This window comes from Dermacentor andersoni, chromosome 1 (genome assembly GCF_023375885.2).
Source record: "Dermacentor andersoni chromosome 1, qqDerAnde1_hic_scaffold, whole genome shotgun sequence".
NCBI classification, from domain to species: domain Eukaryota; kingdom Metazoa; phylum Arthropoda; class Arachnida; order Ixodida; family Ixodidae; genus Dermacentor; species Dermacentor andersoni.
In genome coordinates this window covers 1,027,402-1,051,243 of record NC_092814.1, presented here as the reverse complement: position 1 = coordinate 1,051,243, position 23,842 = coordinate 1,027,402, and the positions used below count along the sequence as shown (strand labels likewise).

Genomic DNA, 23,842 nt, shown 5'->3' with positions numbered 1-23,842 from the left:
ATTGCCATCCAAGGCTGCATCCCCACACGGAATGTTTTATTAAACACTCTGTACGAGGCAGTAGCTGTCACCGTTTTGTCATTTATGGCTGTCACCATCTGTTCATTGTACATTCCTCCCCATAGCCATTTCACAACTCGAGATCTGGAAAATTTAATTGACCAGCTGCCGGAGCCTTTCGTTTTAGTTGGAGATTTTAATGCTCATTGCACTCTTTGGGGCAGCGATAAGAATGACCAAAGAGGACAACTTATCGAAGATTTTATTTTAACAAACAACATCTGTCTTTTGAATTCAGGTGCGCCAACACATTTTTCACAGAGTTCACATAATTTTAGCTGCCTTGATTTAGCATTTTGCTCTCCGGATATTTTTAACAATTTTAAATGGGACGTACTGGGACTTTATATGGCAGTGATAGTCTACTTGCTATAATCAACCTCACCTCAACGCTACCCATTATATACCACAAACCGCACCATTGGAAATTACAAATGGCAGACAGGTCTGTTTTCACAGAAAGTACCAGGCTGGAGGAGCTTATTTTAAGACTTAAGCATTGACGAAATTAGTGAAAAATTAGCTAACTGTATTATTTCTGCAGTTGAGAAGGCCATTCCACGATCTTCTGGCGTTGTTCGGAAAAAGCTGAATCCTTGGTGGACACATGAATGCACCGAAGCAAAAAAGCAGCAAAATAAGGCCTGGGGAATCTTACGTAAATACCCAACACATAAGAACTTTCTGAATTTCAAACAAGCCAAAGCGAAAGCTCGATATATTCGGAGACAGGCGGAAAAATTGTCTTGGCAGGAATATATATCTACAATTAATAGCACCGTCACATCCAAAAGGATGTGGGAACAGGTCAGGAAGTTTAAGGGGGACTACTCATCATACACGATACCCTTACTTACACCTTCAGGCACTCAGACAACACTACAAGAACAAGCGAATATACTTGGGGGCATTTCTATAACGTCTCTAGCTTGGCTATTTATTCAAACAGGTCTTTAAAATACAAACTGTCGGCAGAAAAGGAGAAACTACCAACTGCTTGTATGTCAAGGGATGAGTACAATGCTCCATTCACGGTACAAGAACTTAAGAGTTCTCTGTACTGGCAAAAAAACTGCAGTAGGTCCTGACTGGATCCATTATTCCATGCTTGGACACCTGTCCCAAGTATCCGTAGATGCTCTCCTTGAATTTTTCAACAAAGTACAGTCGCCGACTGTTTATTCGGACCTCACGGGGACTGCGGAAATGTCCGAATAAACAGGTGTCCGAAAAAGCAGATTAAGGGAAAAAAAAGAAAGAAATCCTTTATTTCCACGCACCTATTTGGGCTCGGTTGTAGGCTTGAAGAAATCGTGAATACACCGTTGCACGATGTTCTGTTTACGCACAATCAGATAAGCCTGAATCTCGGAGAGGGTCGTACGGTCACTATGGGCACCCTGCAATGAAGTTTGCCTGTACATTTATTTACAAATACTGCAGGCCCTTCTAAGGCCCATGCAGGAGTGGATACTACTAAGAATACAAACAAGAGAAGAAAATTTAAACTAATTACTTGACATAATTGCAAAGATATACATACAAAAGTAAAAAGAAAATATGGCAATACACTGGACATAGATGACATAAATGAATACTCGAACAATGTAATATTATCAACTCAGAGTGTACTCCACTTGGACTCGAATTTCAACAAAAGTTGATATTACTAATACATTGAACAAATGATTCCAACGAGGCAGAGTTCACTGCCTCCTCAGATAACGTATTCCAATAATAAGTTGCGTGAGGAAATAAAGAGAACTTGTGAACATTGATTTGGCTGGCTGGCTGTCTAATAGTTTTACTGTGGTGCGTTCTCTCTGATTGTTTGAAAGGATCCTGAAGATATCGTTCCCGGGATAGCTTAAAGTTCTCGTGATAAAGTTGGTAAATAAATGTTAATCTAGATATTATCCTGCGCTGCTCAAGTTCTTGTAGGTTAGCCTTATTACGTAAGTTGCTGACACTAGAGTGACGGGAGTAAACAGATTAAATAAAATGCAAAGCTAAATTCTGTACTCTTCCGATTTTGTTAATCAAGTATTGTTGGCAAGGGCTCCAAATAACCAATGCATACTCCAATTTTGGTCGTATTAGCGCTTTGTGTGCATTTAGTTTTACTGCAGGAGGGGTATTACGCAGTTTTCTTTTCAAGAACAACAATTTCTGTAGTGCACCCCGACAGACATTTTCGATATGCGGTTCCCAATTGAAATTACTGGTAAGTGTGATGCCTAAATATTTAACTTTGTCAGTTCTGGTGATGGTAACGTTACGTAAAGAGTAAGTAAAGTTAAGGGGCTTCTTTTTGTTGCTAAACGCAATGGAAGCTGTTTTGTAAGTGTTTATTCTTAAGCCCCACCTTGTGCACCATGCATCAAAGGAGTGTAAAGAATTGTTCAATTTAATTTGGTCGTCTCGGTTATTTATGGCTGTATATACAACACAGTCATCTGCAAATAGTTTAATCTGGATTGGTGGTTCGACGCAAAGATGAATATCATTAATACATACCAAGAAAAGGAGAGGCCCGAGGCCAAGCCCTGCGGAACAACCGAGTACACATCCAAATCTTCGGAGACACTCCCATTTATGGCAACACGCTGCTTTCTATCTCTTAAGTAAGATTCAATCCATGCCACTACTTTCTGTTCAATGCCAATTGCCTTTAGTTTTGTTAATAAATCTTTATGAGAAACAACATCAAACGCTTTTGAAAAATAAAAAAAAAATAGCGTCTGTTTGGCCTTTTATATTGAGTGTACCAATTAAGTCATTAGTTATTTCAGCTAGTTGGATTACTGTAGATAAACCAGATCTAAAGCCACGCTGTTGCGGATAAAGCAAATTATTATTTTCTGAGTAAGTAATAATGGCCTTAAAGGTAATGTGTTTGAACACTTTACAACAGGTGCTAGTTAAAGATACGGTCCTGTAGTTGTTAATTTCAAGAGGAGAGCCAGATTTATGCACCGGAATTATTTTTGCCGAGCGCCAATCATCAGGAATTACTGCAGTGCTTAAAGATATAACAAGAATATGATGTAAATATTTGGCCACCCATACAGCATATCTACTCAAAAAGGTATTGAATAGTTGGTCAAGACCAGGTGATTTCTTCACATCTAGCCTGCGCAAGAGGCCCAGAACACCGTCCTCTGTCTTCTCTACATCGGGCATAGGACTATCATAGCCATATGATGGTAACACTGCATGCAAAACTGTACGCGTGAACACGGATTGGAAAAATGCATTAAATTTGTTAGAAATGACAGTCGAGTCAACAATACTTTCACCTGAAACTTTTATCTCTGATATACACCGTTTATCCTTTGATAGATAGCGCCAGAACTTCTGGGGTTCTTTGTTCATAAATGACTGCAAAGTGACTGAAAAAAAGAAGTTCTTTCGCCGATCTTGTTTGCTCCTGCAGGTTAAATAAGGCATGTCGCGCACCTAGCAGCGGCAGTGAGCACCCGCGGGTAGGCCCTCACCGTCATTTCACCATTGTCCGTGGTGCGCTCAGGCTCTCCTGAAAGCCTGCTTTTCCAATTTTCCAATGAATTCATCACGGCCTCTTGGCAGCTCCTTCGTGAGAAGTGTGAACAAAAAGAACAAGCGCAGGTACTTCTGCGCTAAGGATTGTCACAACCACGAAGGGGATGTCGGTATCAAATTGTACAGCTTCCCTTCAAAACCGGGGGAAGCAACCTGGCGGCTGAAGTGGATCGTCGCGGTTCATGTCGGTCTTGCGAATTTCTGTTAAACGAACTAAGACGTAAATGCAAAACAAGAAAAAATAAAAAATAACCAGCAGCAGCATCCGTAAAAACACACTATAAAGCATAAAAATGCGTGAACTGATTCTCGCTCTTGTAAATTAGTTTAGGTAGTTGTTTAGCTCATCTTACTCCAAAACAAGCGCATAGTGGTTGTTACGTGTCAAATCTAGCTTCATAAGCGCTCCGTGCTGGAGCTTTGTACGCGCTGTGTTTCTTTCTGCCCCAAGATCCAGACGCGAATTCTGGAACCAAGCTCATTCGTGCCAATATTTTGTCGCACTTTGAACAACAGAACTAAGGTTAAAGTACACTGCAGCACACATCGAGTGTTCTAAAATTAGTATTTCTCTCGCGTACGCTAGTGCATATTTGTTCAGTCTTCACATTGTTTAGTCTCAGCTGATTGCTCTCTATGATGCTTCAGCGGTAATGCCCTCTCACATTCGAGCCCGAACGACAATACCAGAATATGCTCGAGGCACTTTGTCAACGGAGAAAAAAGCACTTACCTGGCAATTTGCCAAAACCTCTACAATTGTGAGGTGCAAGACACGCTCCAAGTAATGAAGTGACAATTGACAGTGCAGAGACGTCCACGGCCGTATTTGCTCACCTAAGTGGCATAAAATAATTATTTGTTAACTAACTTTGAGTTCAACGTCGTAAGCATGCTTGCTATGTTGTGACAAATACTTCGCGACCTGCGGTGGTTGCTTAGTGGCTATGGTGTTGGGCTGCTAAGCACGAGGTCGTGGGATTAAATCCCGGCCACGGCGGCCCAATTTCGATGGGGTTGAAATACCAAAACATCTGTGTAATTAGATTTAGGTCCACGTTAAAGAACCCGAGGTGGTCCAAATTATTCCGGAGTCTCCCACCACGGCGTGCCTCCTAACGACACCGTGGTTTTGGCACCTAAAACACCATAATTTAATTTAAGCACCTCGCTGTGATGTCCGTGATGTTTACTTCTTTGATACGATATACATGGTTGTAGTTGTAAATCTGACGTCCTTTCTCAAGCGTCGGTGGTCCAAAATGGGCCTCGTTTTCGATTGCCTTAAAACCGCAATTTAGAATGTCCGACAGGTTTCAAACGAGCGGCGCAAAAGCATGCCTCCGTAGCAATGGCCGCCTCGGTGTTTCGCGCAACTGACACGGTGGCGCTTACGGCTGAGCCGATCGCTGTGCCGCCTGACCATGCAGGGAGCCCATAGGCGGCAGAAAGCACAGTCACTGCTTGTACACGCTCCACATGCGACGGCAGTGTAGCACATGGTGCGTCATCTTCCGACTCGTAGTCATCGTCTGGCAGTGCAGCAGAAACCTGATGAATGATCTCGCTGTCGTCGAGTTCTGCGCATGTCAGTACAGCAGTATCAGCACCTGTGAAACTGTCAAATGAGACGGTGTTCGGAATCGCAATGCAACTGCTGCGCAGGTCTCCGCAAAAAATTTTCGGCGCCAGTAGGGAACACATCGGAAGGAATCCTAGGCCTCCCGGTACCCGCTTGCCTTCATGCCCCAGCGCAGTCTGCACGGGCACTGTCGGCGCCATTAGACACTTGACGCGACATTTCCGTATGCCGCGTTGGATCGCTGCAACCTCAACACAGCACACAAAGCAAACACCACCATGCCGTAACGCCGACACCAGTCGCAAAAACGAAAAACGTGGCCTACTCTCAGCGTCGTGCACAAAGAAACAAACAAATCAGCTGCTGGATTGTCTTGACATGGCTTACTAAGCTGAGACCGGAACTGCTGTAGCAACTCTATCGAACCAGACAGAAATGATGATGATGAGCGGAGATTTCCAGTAGCGTCACTTCGTGGGGCAGCAAGGAGGCTCCGTTCAAAACAAAAATGGTGTTCAGCAAGTCGAACCATGCACCGGTCAGAGTCAGTGCATGGTGCTCTCGATCGAGTTGGCTCAAGGAGTGTCCGAAAAATCAGATGAGAGGTTGCAAGGTGTCTGAACTTTCAGCAGTTGTTATACATTATGGTCTATGGGGAGAATGGCGGTGCCATGAAGCAGACCGAATAATCGAGCATGTCCGAATTTTCGGAGTCCGAAAAATCAGTCAGCGACTGTATTTGAATCTGGAAGCATACCAAAAAGTTGGAAAAACGCAATAGTTGTGCCTTTTTTAAACACAGGTAAATCCTCCATATCCCCAAGCAGCTTTCGACCCATTGCCCTGACAAGCTGTTTGGCGAAATGGTATGAAATTGTCGTAAATGCGAGATTAAGATTCACGCTTGATATACAGAACTTCATTGATTTTCATCAGTGCGGGTATAAAAAAGGGTGTTCAACGACGGACCACCTCGTCCGACTTGAACACGATATACGTGAAGCTTTCTTATACAAACAACACTGCCTGGCAGTGTTCTTCGATCTAGAAAAAGCGTATGACACTACGTGGAGATTCGGAATCTTACGTGACCTCGCTGCGAAGAATCCGTGGCAGAATGCTAGACTGTTTTGCTGATATTATGTCCAAGAAAACATTCCAAAATCCGTCTAGGCACTGTGCTCTCGTGCACAGTTATCCAGGAGAACGGCGTGCCACAAGGTTGCGTACTTAGCACAACACTCTTTATAGTAAAAATGAACTCTATCAACAAAGTCATTCCCCCCTCTGTTATGCACTCCATATACGTCGATGATCTGCAAATAGCGTGCCGCACCTCAAACTCACCAACATGGCGAACGACCTAGTGAGGCAAAAATACTATTGGCCAAGACTCGCGGCGACCGTTCAACACTAGTCCGGACATGCCTTGAATGCCAGCGGTGAAAAGTGCTATCAGTCAAGCCTCCATCCTGTTGAAGTGCCCGAAACACCATTTGCTCAAGTCGGAATGGATCTTCTAGGCCCATTCCCAACTTCTGCTGCGGGTCACAGATGGTTTATCGTAGCCACAGACTACCTCACTCGCTACGCCGAAACCAAGGCTCTGGAGCAGAGCACGGCAAGTGAAGCGGCCCAATTTTTTAATAGAGAATGTTGTACTGAGGCACGGCGCTCCAGCAGTACTACTAACTGACAGGGGAAGTGCATTTACAGCTGAGCTATTGGACACAGTATTAAGGCTTAGTGGAACAGCTCACCGGCGAACAACGGCGCACCATCCGCAAACGAACGGACTGACAGAACGCCTGAATAAGATGCTCGCGGATATGCTCTCCATGTACGTGGATGTGGAGCACAAGAACTGGGATGAAACCTTGCCATATGTCACCTTCGCATACAACACGGCTCAGCAAGAGGCAACACGTTTGGTCTCCTACATGGTCGTGAAGTCACTATGCTAGATGCGATGCTGCCACATAAATGTGATGACATTGAAACGGATGCTGAAGACTTCGCTCAGCGTGCTGAAGAAGCGCGACAACTTGCTCGCATACATATTCATAGGCAGCAGGATTACGACTCGAGACGCTATAATCTTCATCACCGACCAGTCTTCTATGAGCCCGGAGAGCGAGTTTGGGTTTGGACTCTCATTCGTCATCGTGGCCTTTCAGAGAAACTATTAAGGCGCTACTTCGGGCCGTATAAAGTTCTTCGGCGGCTCACTGATGTCAATTATGAGAGGTAGCTTCCAATAGTCCACATTGCTTAAGGCGTCGACGGCATCTACCAGAGAACGACAGTATCTACCAGAGAGGTTGTGCACGTGGTCCGAATGAAGCCCTATTTGTCTGAGTGAATTCACTGCACCGCAAGCTTGTCCTGGTCCTATTGCTGTGACGATAAAGCATTGAGATGATAGGAAGGGAGGCTAATGTCACGATTAAAGGCTAGCTGCAGAAGAAAACGAATTGAGGGACACAAGCAGCGACCACGCTCCTTTTGAAAGAAGACAAAGTTGGCTCGTCGGCTCTTGCGGTCTTGGAATACAGAGCTGGTTTTTGTTTCTAGCATCCTGGTCCAGCGTCCTGTTTTTTTGACATCATGACAATAGCATTAGCATAAAATTTTGAGGGAAATGCTGTTCTGGGTTCACATTTTATAACGTTCATGCTCTTGCATGTATTAGTGACCTGTTGCCAAGGCTTTATAGCTGTTGGTAGGCACTGAAATAATGAATAAACAAACAAACAAAATGTCAGCTGATCATCTAAAATGTGTCTATTGAGCTGTGCAATTATTATAAATAAAAACAAGTACATTATTTTTTCTTTTGTAACAAAAAAAGAAAGGGAAGCTGCTAAAAGCTACTTTAACAAGCAGCTTGATGAGGTGACTCATGGCAGACAAATAAAATGTTAATGTCAAATATGTACCCTGCAAGAGTATTTGTCATTATAGGCTGCTAGATCTTTTTGAAAATGTTGCCACCATGCAGAGCAAGTGTATCCTCTTACTTATAATGCCTGTGATACGCGGTAGAGAAACCGGACATGTGCGCTTTTTGTTAAATTATGTGCTCAAGTGCAAAAAAGAGGCGAGGCGTGCAGACAGGACACAAGAGTAGAGAAGTGGACAACACGAACGCTTCTCTACTCTAGTGTTCTGTTTGCACGCCTCACCTCTTTTTTGCATAATGAATCCTTACCAACTAGCTCAGTTTTCTGTCATTCTAAGTGCTCAAATGCCTGGCCGCTACTTTGGAAACGCAATTAAAAGAAATTCAAGGTATGATTTCCAACAAGGAGCTTTGGATCAATTATCTAGGTCAGACACCTCATCGGGCAACCCAACGAGTTGTCTAGCCAGCTTTCAAAAGAATAAAGTAACTGCCCATCACACGCTAGTCAAACTGCAAACCCACTGCGAGATAACGCCTTGGGAATGCTGCCCAACTGTTTATTTATAAGTGAAGCCCCGGGAATGTGTTTTTCTTTTCTGTGTTCTATATCAATTCGAAAAGAGGAAAGTGAAGGTATGTTGCCCTCAGGTGGATGATATCCAGAATTCCTGGCTATGTATGCTTTTGCTTCACATGCTAATCGTTAGCACTCCTCTTTTTCTTTCTGTGCTGAGCGCTCACGCTCTGCATTTTTTCCCCTTAATGCTTTCTGAACATTCTTTGAGTTGCTTGTCTGCCCCAATTGCCTGAATACAACAACTTGATTTCGGTGAGTTGGTTCATCTTTAGTAAAACTTGAAGCACCACGAAGGAGATGAGGACAGTAATGAAAAACAAACACAACAGGATGAGCGCTGTACTGCCAACTGGAAAATTTATTGAAAGATCAACCAGCTTTTATAAAATGTCAAAAAAGCACCAACAATGACCAAAAAGGCTGAATGGCATGCATACTGCCTACAAGTAGAGGTGCTTAACTAGAAAATTTATCTTAAGTTTTGTTAGGCTGGGTGACATTGTGCTGACACATTTATCTCTGGCTTTGGTAATGTAGTAAGCTTCTACAATTTCTCTTTCTTTTTTGCTATTTGCATGCTTCATAAACCCGGTGGCACTGAACATTAGGATACCTGGTACCATTGGGTAAGACTACCTAGTTATTGCTTTGATGAAGAAGCGAACAATATTCTGAGAACATTTTGCACGCACGGTGGGGGTCTAAAGTTCACTTTTGAACCTGGAAAATAACGTTCAATTCTTGTATGTTACTCTTACATTTGCTTCAAATCAACATGTTTGCTGGGATTATCAACCCAGGTCTAAGAAAGACATGCTTCCCTATGGCAGTGCTCATTCAAAAATCGTGAAAAGGGGAATAGCCATCTCCTGTATTCAAGCTGCAATGAAGAAATCCAGTGAGCACCAAATGAACAATAGCCTCTTACAGCAGACAGAAATCCTTAAAACAGCCGGGTACCCATATTCTGTCATCACATCCATAAGTGAAACTTTCCTGCAAAAAACAAAGCACTCTGAAAGAAAAATCGAAAAGCAGGAAAAAGAAAAGACCTTTTCATGTAATACCATATCTTCACAAGTTATCCCATAATCTAAAGAAAGTGGCCAATATGCACCAAATCAAGCTAGTGTTTTCCGCTCCCTGTACACTTTCAAAACTATGCAATGCTATGAAAAAATGGAAACTCCAGCAATGCACCACAAATCACGAGAAAAAAAATTCAAGTGCATCTCTGACGTTTAGGAGATACCTTTACATTGCGGACAACTGTACATAAGACAAACCGGGCACTGTTTTAATGATAGAGCTAGGCAGCGTTAAAAAAATCTAAGCAACAGGTACAGTAGCCATTTAGCTGCGCATTGTAACAAATGCTCATGTACCCCAATGCTCAGTGACACCAGGTTTCTGAAGCACGCGAAGAGCAAAAAGAAAGGGAAATTGTAGAAGCTTACTACATTGCCAAAGCAGGAGATAAATGTGTTAGCACAGTGCCACTCAGCGTAACAAAACGATAAAATTTTTGGATAAGCACCTCTACTTCTAGGCGGTACACATGGATTTTAACCTCTTTGGTCATTGTTGGTGTTTACATGTTATAAAAGCTGGTTGATCTTTCAATAAATTTTCCAGTTGGCAGCACAAGACTTGTCCTGTTGTGTTTGTTTTCGGTTGCTGTCCTTGTCGTCTTCGCGCTGCTTCAAGTTTTGCTGCCTGAATGATCTCTGGCTTTCTCTTTGCGTTTGTAATTTCTAGGCCCAACTCTCTGGCCTCATTAAATGGCAGCTGCAGTTATTTTTCGATGTCAATGGATGTCAGTGAAATTTACTGGGTATGTTACTCTGCACAGTTCTGTCATGTCCTCAAAAAAAAAGCAGGTGTGAGAGTTGTACAGATGTTTTTGCCAACAAATTTTGTTAATTGCGCCAAACTACCTGTTTTGCCTGCTCAGCTACTGGCCACATTGTGTTATGATGTAAACAGTGGCACACGCAGAGCAAGCTGGGAATTAGTGGCAGACAACAGCATCGAGGAGCTGGCGATCGTGTGCTAACGTTTGGCGTGTGAAGTTGCTGTCGCAAGAAGTTTTGTTCTGTGTGGACGAGCAAGTGATGGGCGACAAGTGGTGTTGCATCGTTGATTACACGAACTTAAGCCCTCGTCTGCAGCAGACAGTTTGAGCTTTTGTCGATCATGTTCAGCCAAGGTTAGGCCTATCAAAGTCGCCGAGTTCATGCGTCTCGCAGACCTGGGCGACTGACCTGAAGTTAAGCCGTTAAGAATAAGAACACTGCTTTTGTAGTTCAGTTTTGACCATATATATATATATATATATGGAGTGGACGAGGCGGCAGCAATCCCGGCAACATGCTGAACAGTCCCTTTTGCTTCATGCTACAGGTTGCGGTTCTTGCTCTCGGAAACCAAGCTTCAACTAGCGCCTGTGCTGCTTCGACAACGTTGGTGGGCGTGGACCACGATGCTGGCATGCAATCATCGACATGTGGTGAATGCGGCATCATGGATCGACAAAGTTTTCCGTGCGTCGCAAGTCTGGGTATCGCCTCAACAACAGGGACGTCAAGTCACATGCCCCATCGGATAGCTATAAAGGCACCCGACGAGCTATGCTTCCCCAGTGGGCGAGGCGGCAGCAATTCCGGCAACATGCTGAACAGTCCCTTTTGCTTCATGCTACAGGTTGTGGTTCTTACTCTCGGAAACCAAGCTTCAACTAGCGCCTGTGCTGCTTCGACAATGTTGGTGGGCGTGGACCACGACGCTGGCGTGCATTCATCGACACCTGGTGAATGCGGCATCATGGATCAACAAAGTTTTCCATACGTCACAAGTCTCGGTATCACCTCAACAACAGTGACGTCAAGTCATATGCCCTATCAGACAGCTATAAAGGCACCCGACGAGCTGTGCTTCACCAGTGGGCGAGGCGGCAGCAATCCCGGCAACATGCTGAGCAGTCCCTTTTGCTTCATGCTACAGGTTAATAGATATATGCCAACTCGTGGTTATCGATCAGATAGCTGGTTTTTGCTGCTGCTGTCCTGCCCACTGTCTGTTAATTATTTTTTGTCTAGTATAATTTGGCCCATTAATCAGAGATCTCCTGGTTTGCGGAGATGTAGAAAAAAATCCAGGTCCAACAGAAAAAGATGTCTTGCTACAACTGTTAAACGGGCAAAGTAAAATTCTTTCTCAACTATACAGGACATACAGGTAACACAAAATGAAATGCAAAGCAACCTATCAAAATTAACAGAAAGAAATGATGACATCGAGCAGGCCATTGGGTGGTTTAAGTGCGCTGAACTCTAAAGTAGACAGCATCGAAACAACAATAACGAACGTCGAGGAACAACTCTCCAACATTAGTGAACATGTTAATGACCTATAAAACAGCAGCAGGAGAAATAACTTAATAATTTATGGCTTACATGAACCTAGAGTTGAAACTTCAGAAGACTTATAACGAAAAGTAAAAGATGAAGTCATTAATAAAAAACTAGGCATTAACGTAACCGGCATCGAAAGGTGTCACAGACTCGGAAGAAAAAGCGAGAATAATACCAGTCCAGTGATTCTAAAATTTCTTGACTACCGAGAAAAGAATGCCCTGTTTAGAGCATCGCATAAACTAAAGGGTAGTGAACTGTCGCTATCTGAAGACTTCTTTAGGCGAGTATGTGACACACGAAGGCTTTTATGGGAGAGTTCTAAGGAAGAAAGGCAGAAAAACATTTTATTCAAATACCCTAAAGGCCCAGCAGGCATTACATAGGGGGGGAACAACAGTAAGTACAAAGCAACGCAGTACTATGATATGTACAGAAGTTGCTGACCGTTAACAGCATGTTGAAAAGAAAAACTTAAAATATAAAGACACATAGCAACAATCAACAAACATTCAGTTGTTACAGAGAGTAGCGTTATATATACACACATGTATAAAATGGGGAGAGGAGAAGGATGAAGGTTACAGCTCAAGGTGACATTTCAGGCTGGTTACAAACGCTTCGTAATCAATGACAGATGCAATTGTGCCAGGCAGAAGATTGCATTGACGGAGGGCTAGGACGAGCGGCGAATGAAAGAGGTTAGTGCAAGCAAAGATGGGTTCGACTTTGAGTTGGTGGTCAATGCATGGAAATATGTGATGCGCTAGTGTGAGACGGGACATAGCAAAGGAAGAGTGGCTGTGATATAATTTGTGGAAAAAGGGCAGAATGGAAAGCGTTCTACGTTTTTCAAGAAGAGGTAACTTGAGAGCTTTCTTTCTTTCAGTCACACTTGCCGTACGCGAGTATTTCTTCGATATGAATCAAGCGGCTTTATATTGAAGAGACTCCAATTTTGTTATTAAGTATGCTTGGTACGGGTTCCAAATCAGAGGCGTAATCCAACTGCGAGTGCACTAATGTGGTGTATGCTAAAATCTTAGTGTCTGCATTAGCTAAACGCAAGTTGCGTCTGAGAAATACGAGTATTTTAGAAGCCTTGTTAATGACCGTATCTATGTGAATGTTCCATGAAAGGTCGGATGCTAAATGGATCCCTAAATATTTTATGACATGTACCGATTCTACGGTCATGCTGTTTAGAATGTAATGGCAAGGTTTGGGGTCAGTTTTTATGGTAAATGTCACGACTTTTGTTTTCGAGGTATTAATTTCCATTTGCCATTGCGTGCACCAATTGTTAATCTTGTCTAAGTCCGATTGTAACTGAAGTGAATCAGAAGGCTCATTAATTTGCCTGTATATCATGCAATCATCTCTAAACAATCTGACCGTAGAACTCAGGTTATTGCTGATGTCATTAATATAAACTAAGAATAAGATAGCCCCGCAGGGGCATCTGCGTCAGCAGGTGTTTGGTGTGTTGCGACACCACGTACCCAAGCACATGGGGGTTGGACCCCCCCCCCCCCGTGTAGCCGTGCGTGGCTTAGCCGTGTCCAGGGAAAGGGGGATCCTGGGGGTTGAGCCAGTGCCGGGTGTTCGGACCGTTAAGGCCCCCCGGCAGAGGCAACACACCTCTTTGGCCTCTGCTTCACGTAGACGGCACCCTCGGACTGACCCACCCAGGGGAAATCGGTAGTCGCCTCTTCCTGTCTCTCTCTCCTCAAACCTTCGTCTTTATCTCTCACTTTTTTATCTTTCCTGTCTTCTTCTCTCTTCCATTTACTTCCTTTCTCCACGGCGGCAAGGGTTAACCTTGTGTGGCTATCCTACCTTGGGTACACCATATTTGGTTATAATGACGGCATACGGCTGGCGTCGTGCAGGCTTGAACACAAGCTTTGCCGCGTCCCCTCGTTGGGCTCCGTGGTGGACGGTCGGCGCTGTTGCCGAACATACACATTTTTCTATGGCAGCGCAAGCCTCTGTTGTTTATGATCGGCGTCTGAGGAGATGCCGCACCGAAGTACCATTCTATTTCTCCTTTCGAAGCAATGCTCCATCTTTCCCCAAGTACTATGTAATCCACAGCGAAACCAACATGCCAGTAAGAAAGTTATCTCCATTCCTTGTAGCGAAATGCCTGAAAGATAAAATCGGACCAACATACAAAGCCTCCAAAATGTCTAGCGGGGACCTCCTCCTAGAACTGAATGACAAAGATCAAGCAGAGAAGCTCTCTGAACTTACCAGTATTGGCGACGTGACAGTGACAGTTTCAGTTCACAGAACACTTAATAGAAGCAGGGGAGTAATGTCTGAAGACGACTTTATTGGCTTAAGCCATGAGGAACTGCTGGAAGGTTTCCAGGAACAAAATGTTACTAAGGTACAAAGAATAGTAATCTGCAGAAACGACCAAGAAATCCCCACCAAACATGTTATACTCACCTTTGGAACAAGCGTAATGCCTACTTCACTCGATGCAGGTTATGTTAAAGTCAATGTGAGACCATATATCCCGAACCCCAGACGATGTTTCAAGTTGGCTGTGGTGTTGGGCTGCTGAGCACAAGGTCGCGGGATCGTATCCCGGCCACGGCGGCCACATTTCGATGGGGGCGAAATGCGAAAACACCCGTGTACTTAGATTTAGGTGCACGTTAAAGAACCCCAGGTGGTCGAAATTTCCGGAGTCCCCCACTACGGCGTGCCTCATAATCAGAAAGTGGTTTTGGCACGTAAAACCCCACAATTAAATTTAAATTATGTTTCAAGTGCCAAAGGTTTGGAGATGCTTCACATGCATGCTGAGGACAAACAACTTGTACTAAATGCAGCTCCAATAATCACCAATCTGAGAATTGCACCTCTTCACCATTTTGTGTTAACTGCAAAGGAGACCATCCAGCCTACTCGCGGTCTTGCCCATGCTGGAAAAAGGAAAAGGAGATCATTGCACTAACTGTAAAAGAAAAAATTTAATTCTTTGAAGCCAGAAAGCGGCTATCGTATCGTCCGCGAAGAAGTTATGCCGATGTGACACAGGCGGGGGCAGCGTCACAGAGGCCTCTGGAGTCCGAGCCCACGCGCAGTGGTGCCGCAGTGACTCCTCCTGCCCCCGTGGTGGAAGCAGTCAGTACTGCTCCGCCCTCTTCGACGGCACTGCAGACACCAGTCCTGCAGGGCCCTAAAATCAAACGAACCCCAAGGCCCGAGACACGTGTTTCGGCGCCCAATTCTCGGTTGTCCTGCGCTTCAGAGAGAGCGATGGAGATCGACACGAAAACCCCGGTGTCATTGACACCGAAGGACAAGCGCTCTCTAGAGCGCGGTAAGAGGGACAAAATCCCAATAACCACCCAAAATAAGAAATTTGCATTAGCCTTTCATATCAATGTCACCTAACATCTCACCTCTTACTTTTTTCACAGTGCCATTTCTTACCTTTCCATTGCAAAACGGCTTTTATTATCCAGTGGAATTGTAGAGGTTTCTTACACAACTTAGGTGACATTAAAGACATGTTAAGTAACTTCTCTCCTGTGGCCCTGTGTTTACAGGAAACAAACCTAGGCGAAAAACACAAAAACATCTTAAAAGGTTTCACTGTTGTACGGCGCGACTGTACTCGGGCAAACCGGCTGTCAGGTGGTGTAGCCATTGTTCTGCCAGGCGGTATAGCAGCCAGAGAAGTTCCCATTAACACTCACATAGAAGCCGTTGCTGTCACGGTTTTAGCTCACAAAACCGTCACCATTTGTTCAATGTACATTCCACCACATTCACATTTTACCGTAAGAGATCTAGAGGTAATTTTAGACCAGCTGCCTGAACCATTTTTAATAGGCGGTGATTTTAACGCACATAACACGTTGTGGGGCAGCAAAGCAACTGACACCAGGGGTCAAACACTTGAAGATTTTATCCTAACAAACGACATATGCCTTTTAAACACCGGTGCGGCAACTTACCACTGCCCAAGCGCAGGAGCTATGAGTTGCCTAGATCTGGCACTGTGCTCTCCCTCGGAGATATTCAGTGGAGTGTTATTGATAACCCCTATGGTAGTGACCATATGCCTGCTGTCATTAAAAGAAAATCTCCTTTTCCTACCATCCCACTGAGGCCACCCCGTTGGAAACTCCATCTAGCAGACTGGCCTCTCTTTACTGAAAAGGCCACTTTGGATAACATATCAGATGAGTTAACCATAGACGAAATGAATGACAAGATCACCACCTGTATACTTGCTGCAGCAGCAGAAACAATCCCACAATCGTCTGGCTTCCTAAGAAAAAACCTAAAACCCTGGTGGACGAAGGAATGTACGCAAACAAAAAAACTACAAAACAAAATGTGGGGTATCTTTTGGCGATACCCAACACAAGACAATCTACTCTCCTTCAAAAAAGCAAAAGCGAAAGCCAGGTACACACGCAGACAAGCCGAAAGACAGTCCTGGAAAAATTATGTCTCGTCAATACATAGCTCGATAACTTCCAAAAGAATGGGGGATCAGGTTCGTAAGTTCAGAGGCGACTACGCTCCTTACACGGTACCCATACTTTCACCCCCAGACACACAAACAAATTTAGTAGAACAAGCAGACATATTAGGGCAGCATTTTCATGATATATCAAGCTCGGTAAACTATTCTGCTGCGTTTTTAAAATATAAGCAATCAACGGAAAAACTCAAACTTCTGAGCACTGGAAGTTCAGAGAGATCGTATAATGCCCCCTTAACACTACCGGAAATCAATAGAGTACTCACCACTGACAAAAAAACAGCACCTGGTCCGGACAGAGTAGATTACGCAATGCTCGCTCATCTATCTCCTAATGCAGTCAAAACCTTGCTTCGTTTTTTTAATATAATCTGGGAAACAGGAAAAATGTCGAAAGAGTGGAAGAAAGCCATCATTATCCCTTTCTTGAAAGCTGGAAAACCTCCCACAACAGCAACCAGCTACAGGCCCATAGCACTCACAAGTTGCCTTGCAAAGTCTTATGAAGCCATTATAAACATAAGATTGACATACATCCTTCAAACGGAAAACCTTCTAGATAACCATCAGTGTGGGTACAAGAAAGGTTGCTCGACAACGGACCACCTAGTCCGGCTAGAACACGAGATATGTGCGGCCTTTCTACACGAGCAGTATTGTCTCACTGTTTTCTTTGATCTAGAAAAGGCATACGACACAACATGGAGGTTCGGTATCTTAAGGGACTTAGCAGATTTAGGAATCTGAGGTAGAATGCTCAAATGTCTAGCCGATTTCATGTCGGACCGAACATTCCAGGTGCGTTTAGGAACGGCGCTGTCACGTGCATTCATTCAGGAAAATGGTGTGCCACAAGGATGCATATTAAGCACAATATTGTTTGTGGTGAAAATGAACTCTGTCAATAAGGTAATTCCATCATCTGTAATGCATTCATTATATGTGGATGATCTACAAATTGCGTGTCGTGCATCGAACCTGACATCCTGCTAACGGCAAATTCAAATTATACTAAACAAACTAACGCAGTGGGCGTCTGAAAACGGTTTTCGTTTCTCAAGTGAAAAAAATATTAGTGTTGTCTTTACACAAAAAAGAGGCCTACAACCAGATCCCACCCTTAAAGGGCCCCTGAAACGGTTCGGACAAATTTTGTAAACGTGTAGGGTACAGCTTAAGTAGAACATTCGCACCACAATTTAAGTGAAGCATTATGTATTAATGGAGCTACAAGCGATTACAAGTTACCCTCCTCCCTAGCCATGCTTTTCTTCCTCAACTCGTTCACCGAGCGATCGGGTCTAAGCTCCACCTTCACTGGCTCTGTGTCACGATGCAACGTCACATCGTCCACTTCCGGTTGTTTTGGAGCCCGCCCTCGACCGCGAGAAACCCCTCCGTTAGCCGCTTGGCCGTCGACCCCAAGCGAAAGCTATCGAAGCAGCGTGCATTGCAAGCATTCTGTCGTAGCGCCGAACGTGTCTGGTATTCCGGTAATCACACATTACCTAAATATTTCGACGAAACGGTGGAGGCATAAACTCAATCTGGTGAAGGAACCTTAGCGTAGACGTACATGAGCTGCCTGATACGGGTGCCTGCCTCCACGGTCCAGCCACCCGTTGGCGCAGAGCTTAACCAGCCTAAGAAAGAGCTAATATTGCTCTAACCAAGTGTAAAATATTTTAAACATTTACAAAAACAACGTGTAAACGATTACACTCCTGCAAAAAATTTACACCAGTAGCAAAGAATATATTTTGTTACTGCTACTGTGTGTGGTTGAGTTCTATGCCACCAGGTGGCTGCACCGTGCAGACCATTCACATTTGTGCTTCTGTTCATCACCTAAAACGACACGCAAGGGGACACGGCCAGGCCCTGTCCCCTTGCGCTTGCGTTTACCCTAATACCGGACTCACAAAACGCTATTGCGTTAGTAATCTTCCGGTGTAAAGTGACAGCCGCAATCGCACAAATCCTGGTGCCGATCGGATGGTGGCAGTCCAATGCGCTGCAGCCAGTCAGCTCGTGTACTGGCTTGCAGAGGGACACGATGTCGCAGCTTGACATATTGCCAGTCGCTACGTCTGCAGTCCACAACGCAACAAAGTCGAATCAAAGCGCTCGCGAAAAGACAAACCGATAATGACGGCGGAGCTCTCGTCAAAGACAGAGCACGTTGTAACACAAGCAGACGACACTTGCTGTGTGCCGGAAGTGCTTAAGTGTACTGAAAAATTGTTCTTGTGCATTCTCTCTATGTTACTTTCTTTTTATAAAAACAAATTAACATTCCAACTATTACGAACATTATTTGTTTACCATAAAGTTGGAAAAATTATCGATCACGCACCCTGGTCAGCCAATCGGATAGCTCGCCCCACTGACGTCATATGGGTGATTTCGGTCATATGGGTAGGGGCGGCTTAAAATTCCGCCAAGCAGTGTGCTGAGATCGGCAGCGATGTGCATTTTTAAAACCTTATAATAAATTACACGCTTTACGCAGAGCACTTAGATGTGTAAATTAATGATCAGAATGACCTACTCTAACGACTCAGTACGTTTGTAGAAAATCGTCAAAATCGTTTCAGGGTCCCTTTAAGCTACAAGAAGCCACACTACCAGTAAAACAAGAACACAAGTTTCTGGGTGTTTTGTTTGATAAAAAGTTAAACTTCCTGGCACACATAAAGAGCCTTAAAATAAAAGCGAACAATGCACTTAACGTCCTCAAAGTCCTGTCCCGGAAGCGCTGGGGCTCTGACCGTGAATGCCTGCTACGCATCTACCGTACTTTGGTGCGCAGCATATTAGATTATGGTAGCATCATATACGGTTCAGCCAGACAGTCTTACGTCCGTCAACTTGATCCAGTTCATAACCTTGGACTGCGACTGGCAAGTGGCGCTTACAGAACATTGCCTGTCCAGAGTTTGTATGTTGACTGTAATGAACCTCCTCTACAGCAGCGCAGAGTGTTACTAACTTTTTCTTACATACTAAGAATTCAGTCCTCACCACAACACATATGCTTCAACATTGTCACACAGTGTAACTCACGCTTACACTATACAAACAAACCAAACATGATTAAGCCGCTTGTATGAGGAATATATTCGGGATTATAACATTCCTCGCGAAGTCCTTCAGGTTGCGAGAAAGCCACAGCGTGTGCCCCCGTGGCACGATTTCGCACCGTTATGTGATTGGACATTGACACATTTAAAGAAAAAAGACACCCCACACGAACACATTATACAAGAATTCTGCTTTCTACAGGACAAATATTAAGATTACACGGAATTTTACACTGATGGCTCTAAAACAAAAGAACACGTGGGTGTGGGGGCCGTAACAGAACATTGGGAAAGAAGTAGTCGTTTGCCACAGCACGCCTCTGTCTACACAGCTGAAGTCTATGCATTATGGACTGTGGTTAAAAAGATCATCGCTGAAAAACACGAAAACACAATCATATACACTGATTCATTAAGCACGCTGAAGGCTCTTCACATAAAATCCGAATGTGAACCCCTGATAGAGGATATCTTAAACATGATAACAATAAACAAATACGGCAGGTCAATTAGGTTTTGCTGGGTACCAAGCCATGTTGGTATACCAGGTAACGAAGTAGCGGATAGATGCGCATCAATGGCAGCGCACAAAGACACAATAAATAGAACACTTCCATATAAAGATAGTATCCGTGCCATTAGGAAGGCCTTAACGTCAAAGTGGCAACACGAATGGGACCATTGTAGAGAAAACAAGCTACATCTTATTACACCTGTAATTGGCGAGTAGAAATCATGCAGTCACCAGCAACGGTTCCACGAGGTGATCTTGTGTCGACTTCGAATTGGACACACACATTTGATGCATAATTTCCTCCTCCGAAAAGAAAACCCGCCAACCTGCGAAAAATGCCTTGAACCTCTCACAGTCATACACATCCTAACAACATGTTGACACATTGCCACACTGAGACGGAGGTTTTCACACAGCCTATATAATTTGCACACTCCATTACACCCTGCCCTATTACTAGCAGATGATCCCCTAATACCATTTGCTAACCTGTTCAACTTTTTAGAAAAAACTGGTGTCTTACACCAACTATAATGTAATACAGGTTTACTTACTCTGATGTTGCATCTCATTTTGTCTTGTGTCTGGCTCAGCATGGCCTTAGTTGCCTTTGTGCCATTAAACCCAAACTAACCAACCAACCAACTAAGAATAAGATAGGTCCGAGTACAGACCCTTGTGGTACTCCAGATTTAACGCGGAAGAGGGTTGATGAATGACCATTAACAAAGACTGATTGGTAGCGATTGGCCAAAAAGCTTTTAATCCAAAAAATAACCTTCGAATTAATGTTCAGATTGTCAAATTTTTTATTAGACGTTTGTGTGGAACTTTATTGAATGCTTTGGCGAAATCTACAAATACGGCGTCTATATTAGAGAGCATCAACAGCGCAATGAAGGTCAGTAATTAATTCGAACAGTTGTGTTTCGCAAGATCGACCATTGGAGGAAGCAGTGCTGATTTGCAAAAAAGAAGTTATGATTCACCAGATAGCTCATGATGGCCAATGAGATTATGTGTTCTAGTAATTTGCAGCTGATGTTGGTTAGCGAAATTGGTCTGTAATTTGAGGGGTTAGAGGCATCACCAGATTTGAAAACGGGTATGACATGCTCAATTTTCCAGTCGTTTGGGACACAGCCCGTATCTATAGATTGCTGAAAAATTGCGGCTAAGATGGGGCATATTACAGGCTTTGCTATTTTTAGCAATTTAGGACATATTCCACTGGGGCCAGGTGCCGAGTTAGTAGGGAGACGGTCTATGGCAGAATATACGCCTTCTGGCATGACAGTTAATGTCAGGCATAGTTGAGTGCAGCGTTGGGAATTGTGGGTCAGTAGGTAAGGGGCTCTCATGAGTGAATACTGAGCAGAAAAATTGGCTAAATTCCTCTGCTACTTCAAGGGAAGTAAGAAGATTACCTTCTATGGATACTGAGGAGTTTGAACTGTAACTTGGATTAACAACCCGCCAAAGTTTTTGAGGATTGTTTTTTATCATGTGTGACCGGTCACTGTTATAAAATTTGTCCTTTGCTGATTCAATTTCACTTTTGCACAGTTGCACATGTGTGCAGTAGTTGTTCCAATCATGTTCAGATGCTGTCAGTTTAGCTTTTGCATACAACTGTTTCTTTTTGTTTATGCATCATTTCACATGCCTTGTGAACCATGTGCTTTCTGTAGATGTGGTAGTGGTGACCTTAGGCATGTGTTTATCTTTCAGTAGAGTTAGTTTATCACGAACCCGCCGTGGTTGCTCAGTGGCTATGGTGTTGGGCTGCTAAGCGCGAGGTCGCGGGATCGAATCCCAGCCACGGCGGCTGCATGTCGATGAAGGCAAAATGCGAAAACACCCGTGTGCTTAGATTTAGGTGCACGTTAAAGAACCCCAGGTGGTCAAAATTTCCGGAGTCCTCCACTACGGCGTGCCTCATAATCAGAAAGTGGTTTTGGCACATAAAACCCCATAATTTAATTTTTTTTTTAGTTTATCACGAATTAGGAACCAGTTCTCATTTGCATCCTGCATATTGAAAGAGTGGAAACTATCTGTAGAAAATAATGATAGTTCATTAAGGAGAGCGTCAACATTTGCTCTGGTATAATCAAAAATAAATTTTTTCTGTTTTTCTGGTTTCTTCCTGACTACTGTAAAATTGCACTGCAGTATCATGTGGTCACTGATGCCATCTAATACGGTTGCATTGTCAGTGCAAGATCTAAGAGCGAATGACCACGCGTAGGTGTGGAAACTATTTGGTGCAGATTGAAAAGTGTTAGCACATCCAGAAAATTCTGGCATTCACGCTTTCTTTTGCCGGGGAGGGGCCTGCATGTCTTCCAATCAATATTCGGATAATTGAAGTCGCCGGCCAGGAATACTGGTGCACGTGGAAATTTGTTCTGAATGTGAGTTAAAGATTCATTCAGATGTTCAGGGAATTCCTCGGGTGAATGAGGTGGGCTATAACACACCCCAACGGCACAAGTTACAGACGGTGACAGACGTAATGCAATCCACAACATTTCCAGGCACGATTCTGTATCAACAACAAATGCTTGCAAGCTTTTCCTTACGGCGATTATTAGCCCACCACCGCATGAAGTAATGGTCTTTCCTAAATAATGAAAACTGGCTGGATAAGGATAGTTCTGAATTATCAACACCGGGAGATAACCAAGTCTCTGATCCTAACACCAGGTCAGCTGAGCATGCTTCGACATAAGAACAGAAATGATCTTGCTTTGGAAGGAGGCTACGGAAATTTGTCACCAAAATTGACAACGCTGAGTTTATCCCTTTATTTTGTAGTCGGTTGTCCCGAGTGTTCGCGTCGCCTTCGTGGGGAGTAGTCATTTCTTTTATACCGTTTTTCGAAAAAGCAGCCCCATCTGTAGAGTGGCGTTTGGGAAGAGCAGTCACTTCTTAGTGGTGCAGTTGAACGAATACAGGGTACCATTAAGAACGAGTTTATCAAAGAAGAGTTTATATTGCTCACCAGGATGTCTGGTTTTTCGAGCAAAGTTTCTAAGTTGCTTCTTAATAAATTGCATCCTAGGTGAAAAGTCCTCTTCTATCCAAACGGAAGCAGATTTAAGATCTTTCAGTTTGTGGGCATTTTTGAGAATGCAGGTCTTATCTTTGTAATTTAAGAATTTCACAATTATCGGGCGGGTGTTGTCCTCCCTTCGTTCTCCTATTCTATGGGCTCGCTCGATTTCGCCAATTGAGATTCCCAAGTTCTTGGTCGCAAACTTTGTCACAACATCTTCGGTATCTTTCCATGTTTCCGTTGTCTGCTCAGCAATGCCTTTGAAGATCAGGTTATTTCTACGCATTCTATTATTGAGGTCATCAACAAGTTTGCTAGACTGTCGCGTTTGAGTTGTTTGAATGCTTTGAAGCCTGTCTTGCGATTCTTTCAGCATCGAGCCCAAGGTGTTGACTTCCTTAGAGATGTCAGTGACAGTGGCCGAGCTTTCTTCTAGCTTAGATAAGCGCCGTTTGATTTCTGTAACGCTAAGCTGTACATCTTTGATTTTTCCAAGAACTTCCTTTTGAAAATTTTCACTGGCTAATCTCATTTCTTTAATTGCAGTGAGAACTTGATCAGATTTATCTG

At 43.8% G+C, this 23,842-nt stretch overlaps 1 protein-coding gene across 12 annotated transcripts in view; it reads left to right on the top strand.

Moving 5' to 3' along the window:
* LOC126543811 (RCC1 domain-containing protein 1-like) overlaps positions 1–23,842 on the top strand; it is a 123,447-nt gene that overhangs the window by 60,177 nt on the left and 39,428 nt on the right. For 3 of the 12 annotated variants that reach the window (XM_072286037.1, XM_072286036.1, XM_072286038.1), the window contains one exon: positions 11,089–11,688. The exons of the other annotated variants lie outside the window; for them this stretch is intronic. In XM_072286037.1, the coding sequence (XP_072142138.1) occupies positions 11,089–11,688 (600 nt within the window). The remainder of the gene's footprint in view (positions 1–11,088; positions 11,689–23,842) is intronic. 12 annotated transcript variants of the gene reach the window in all.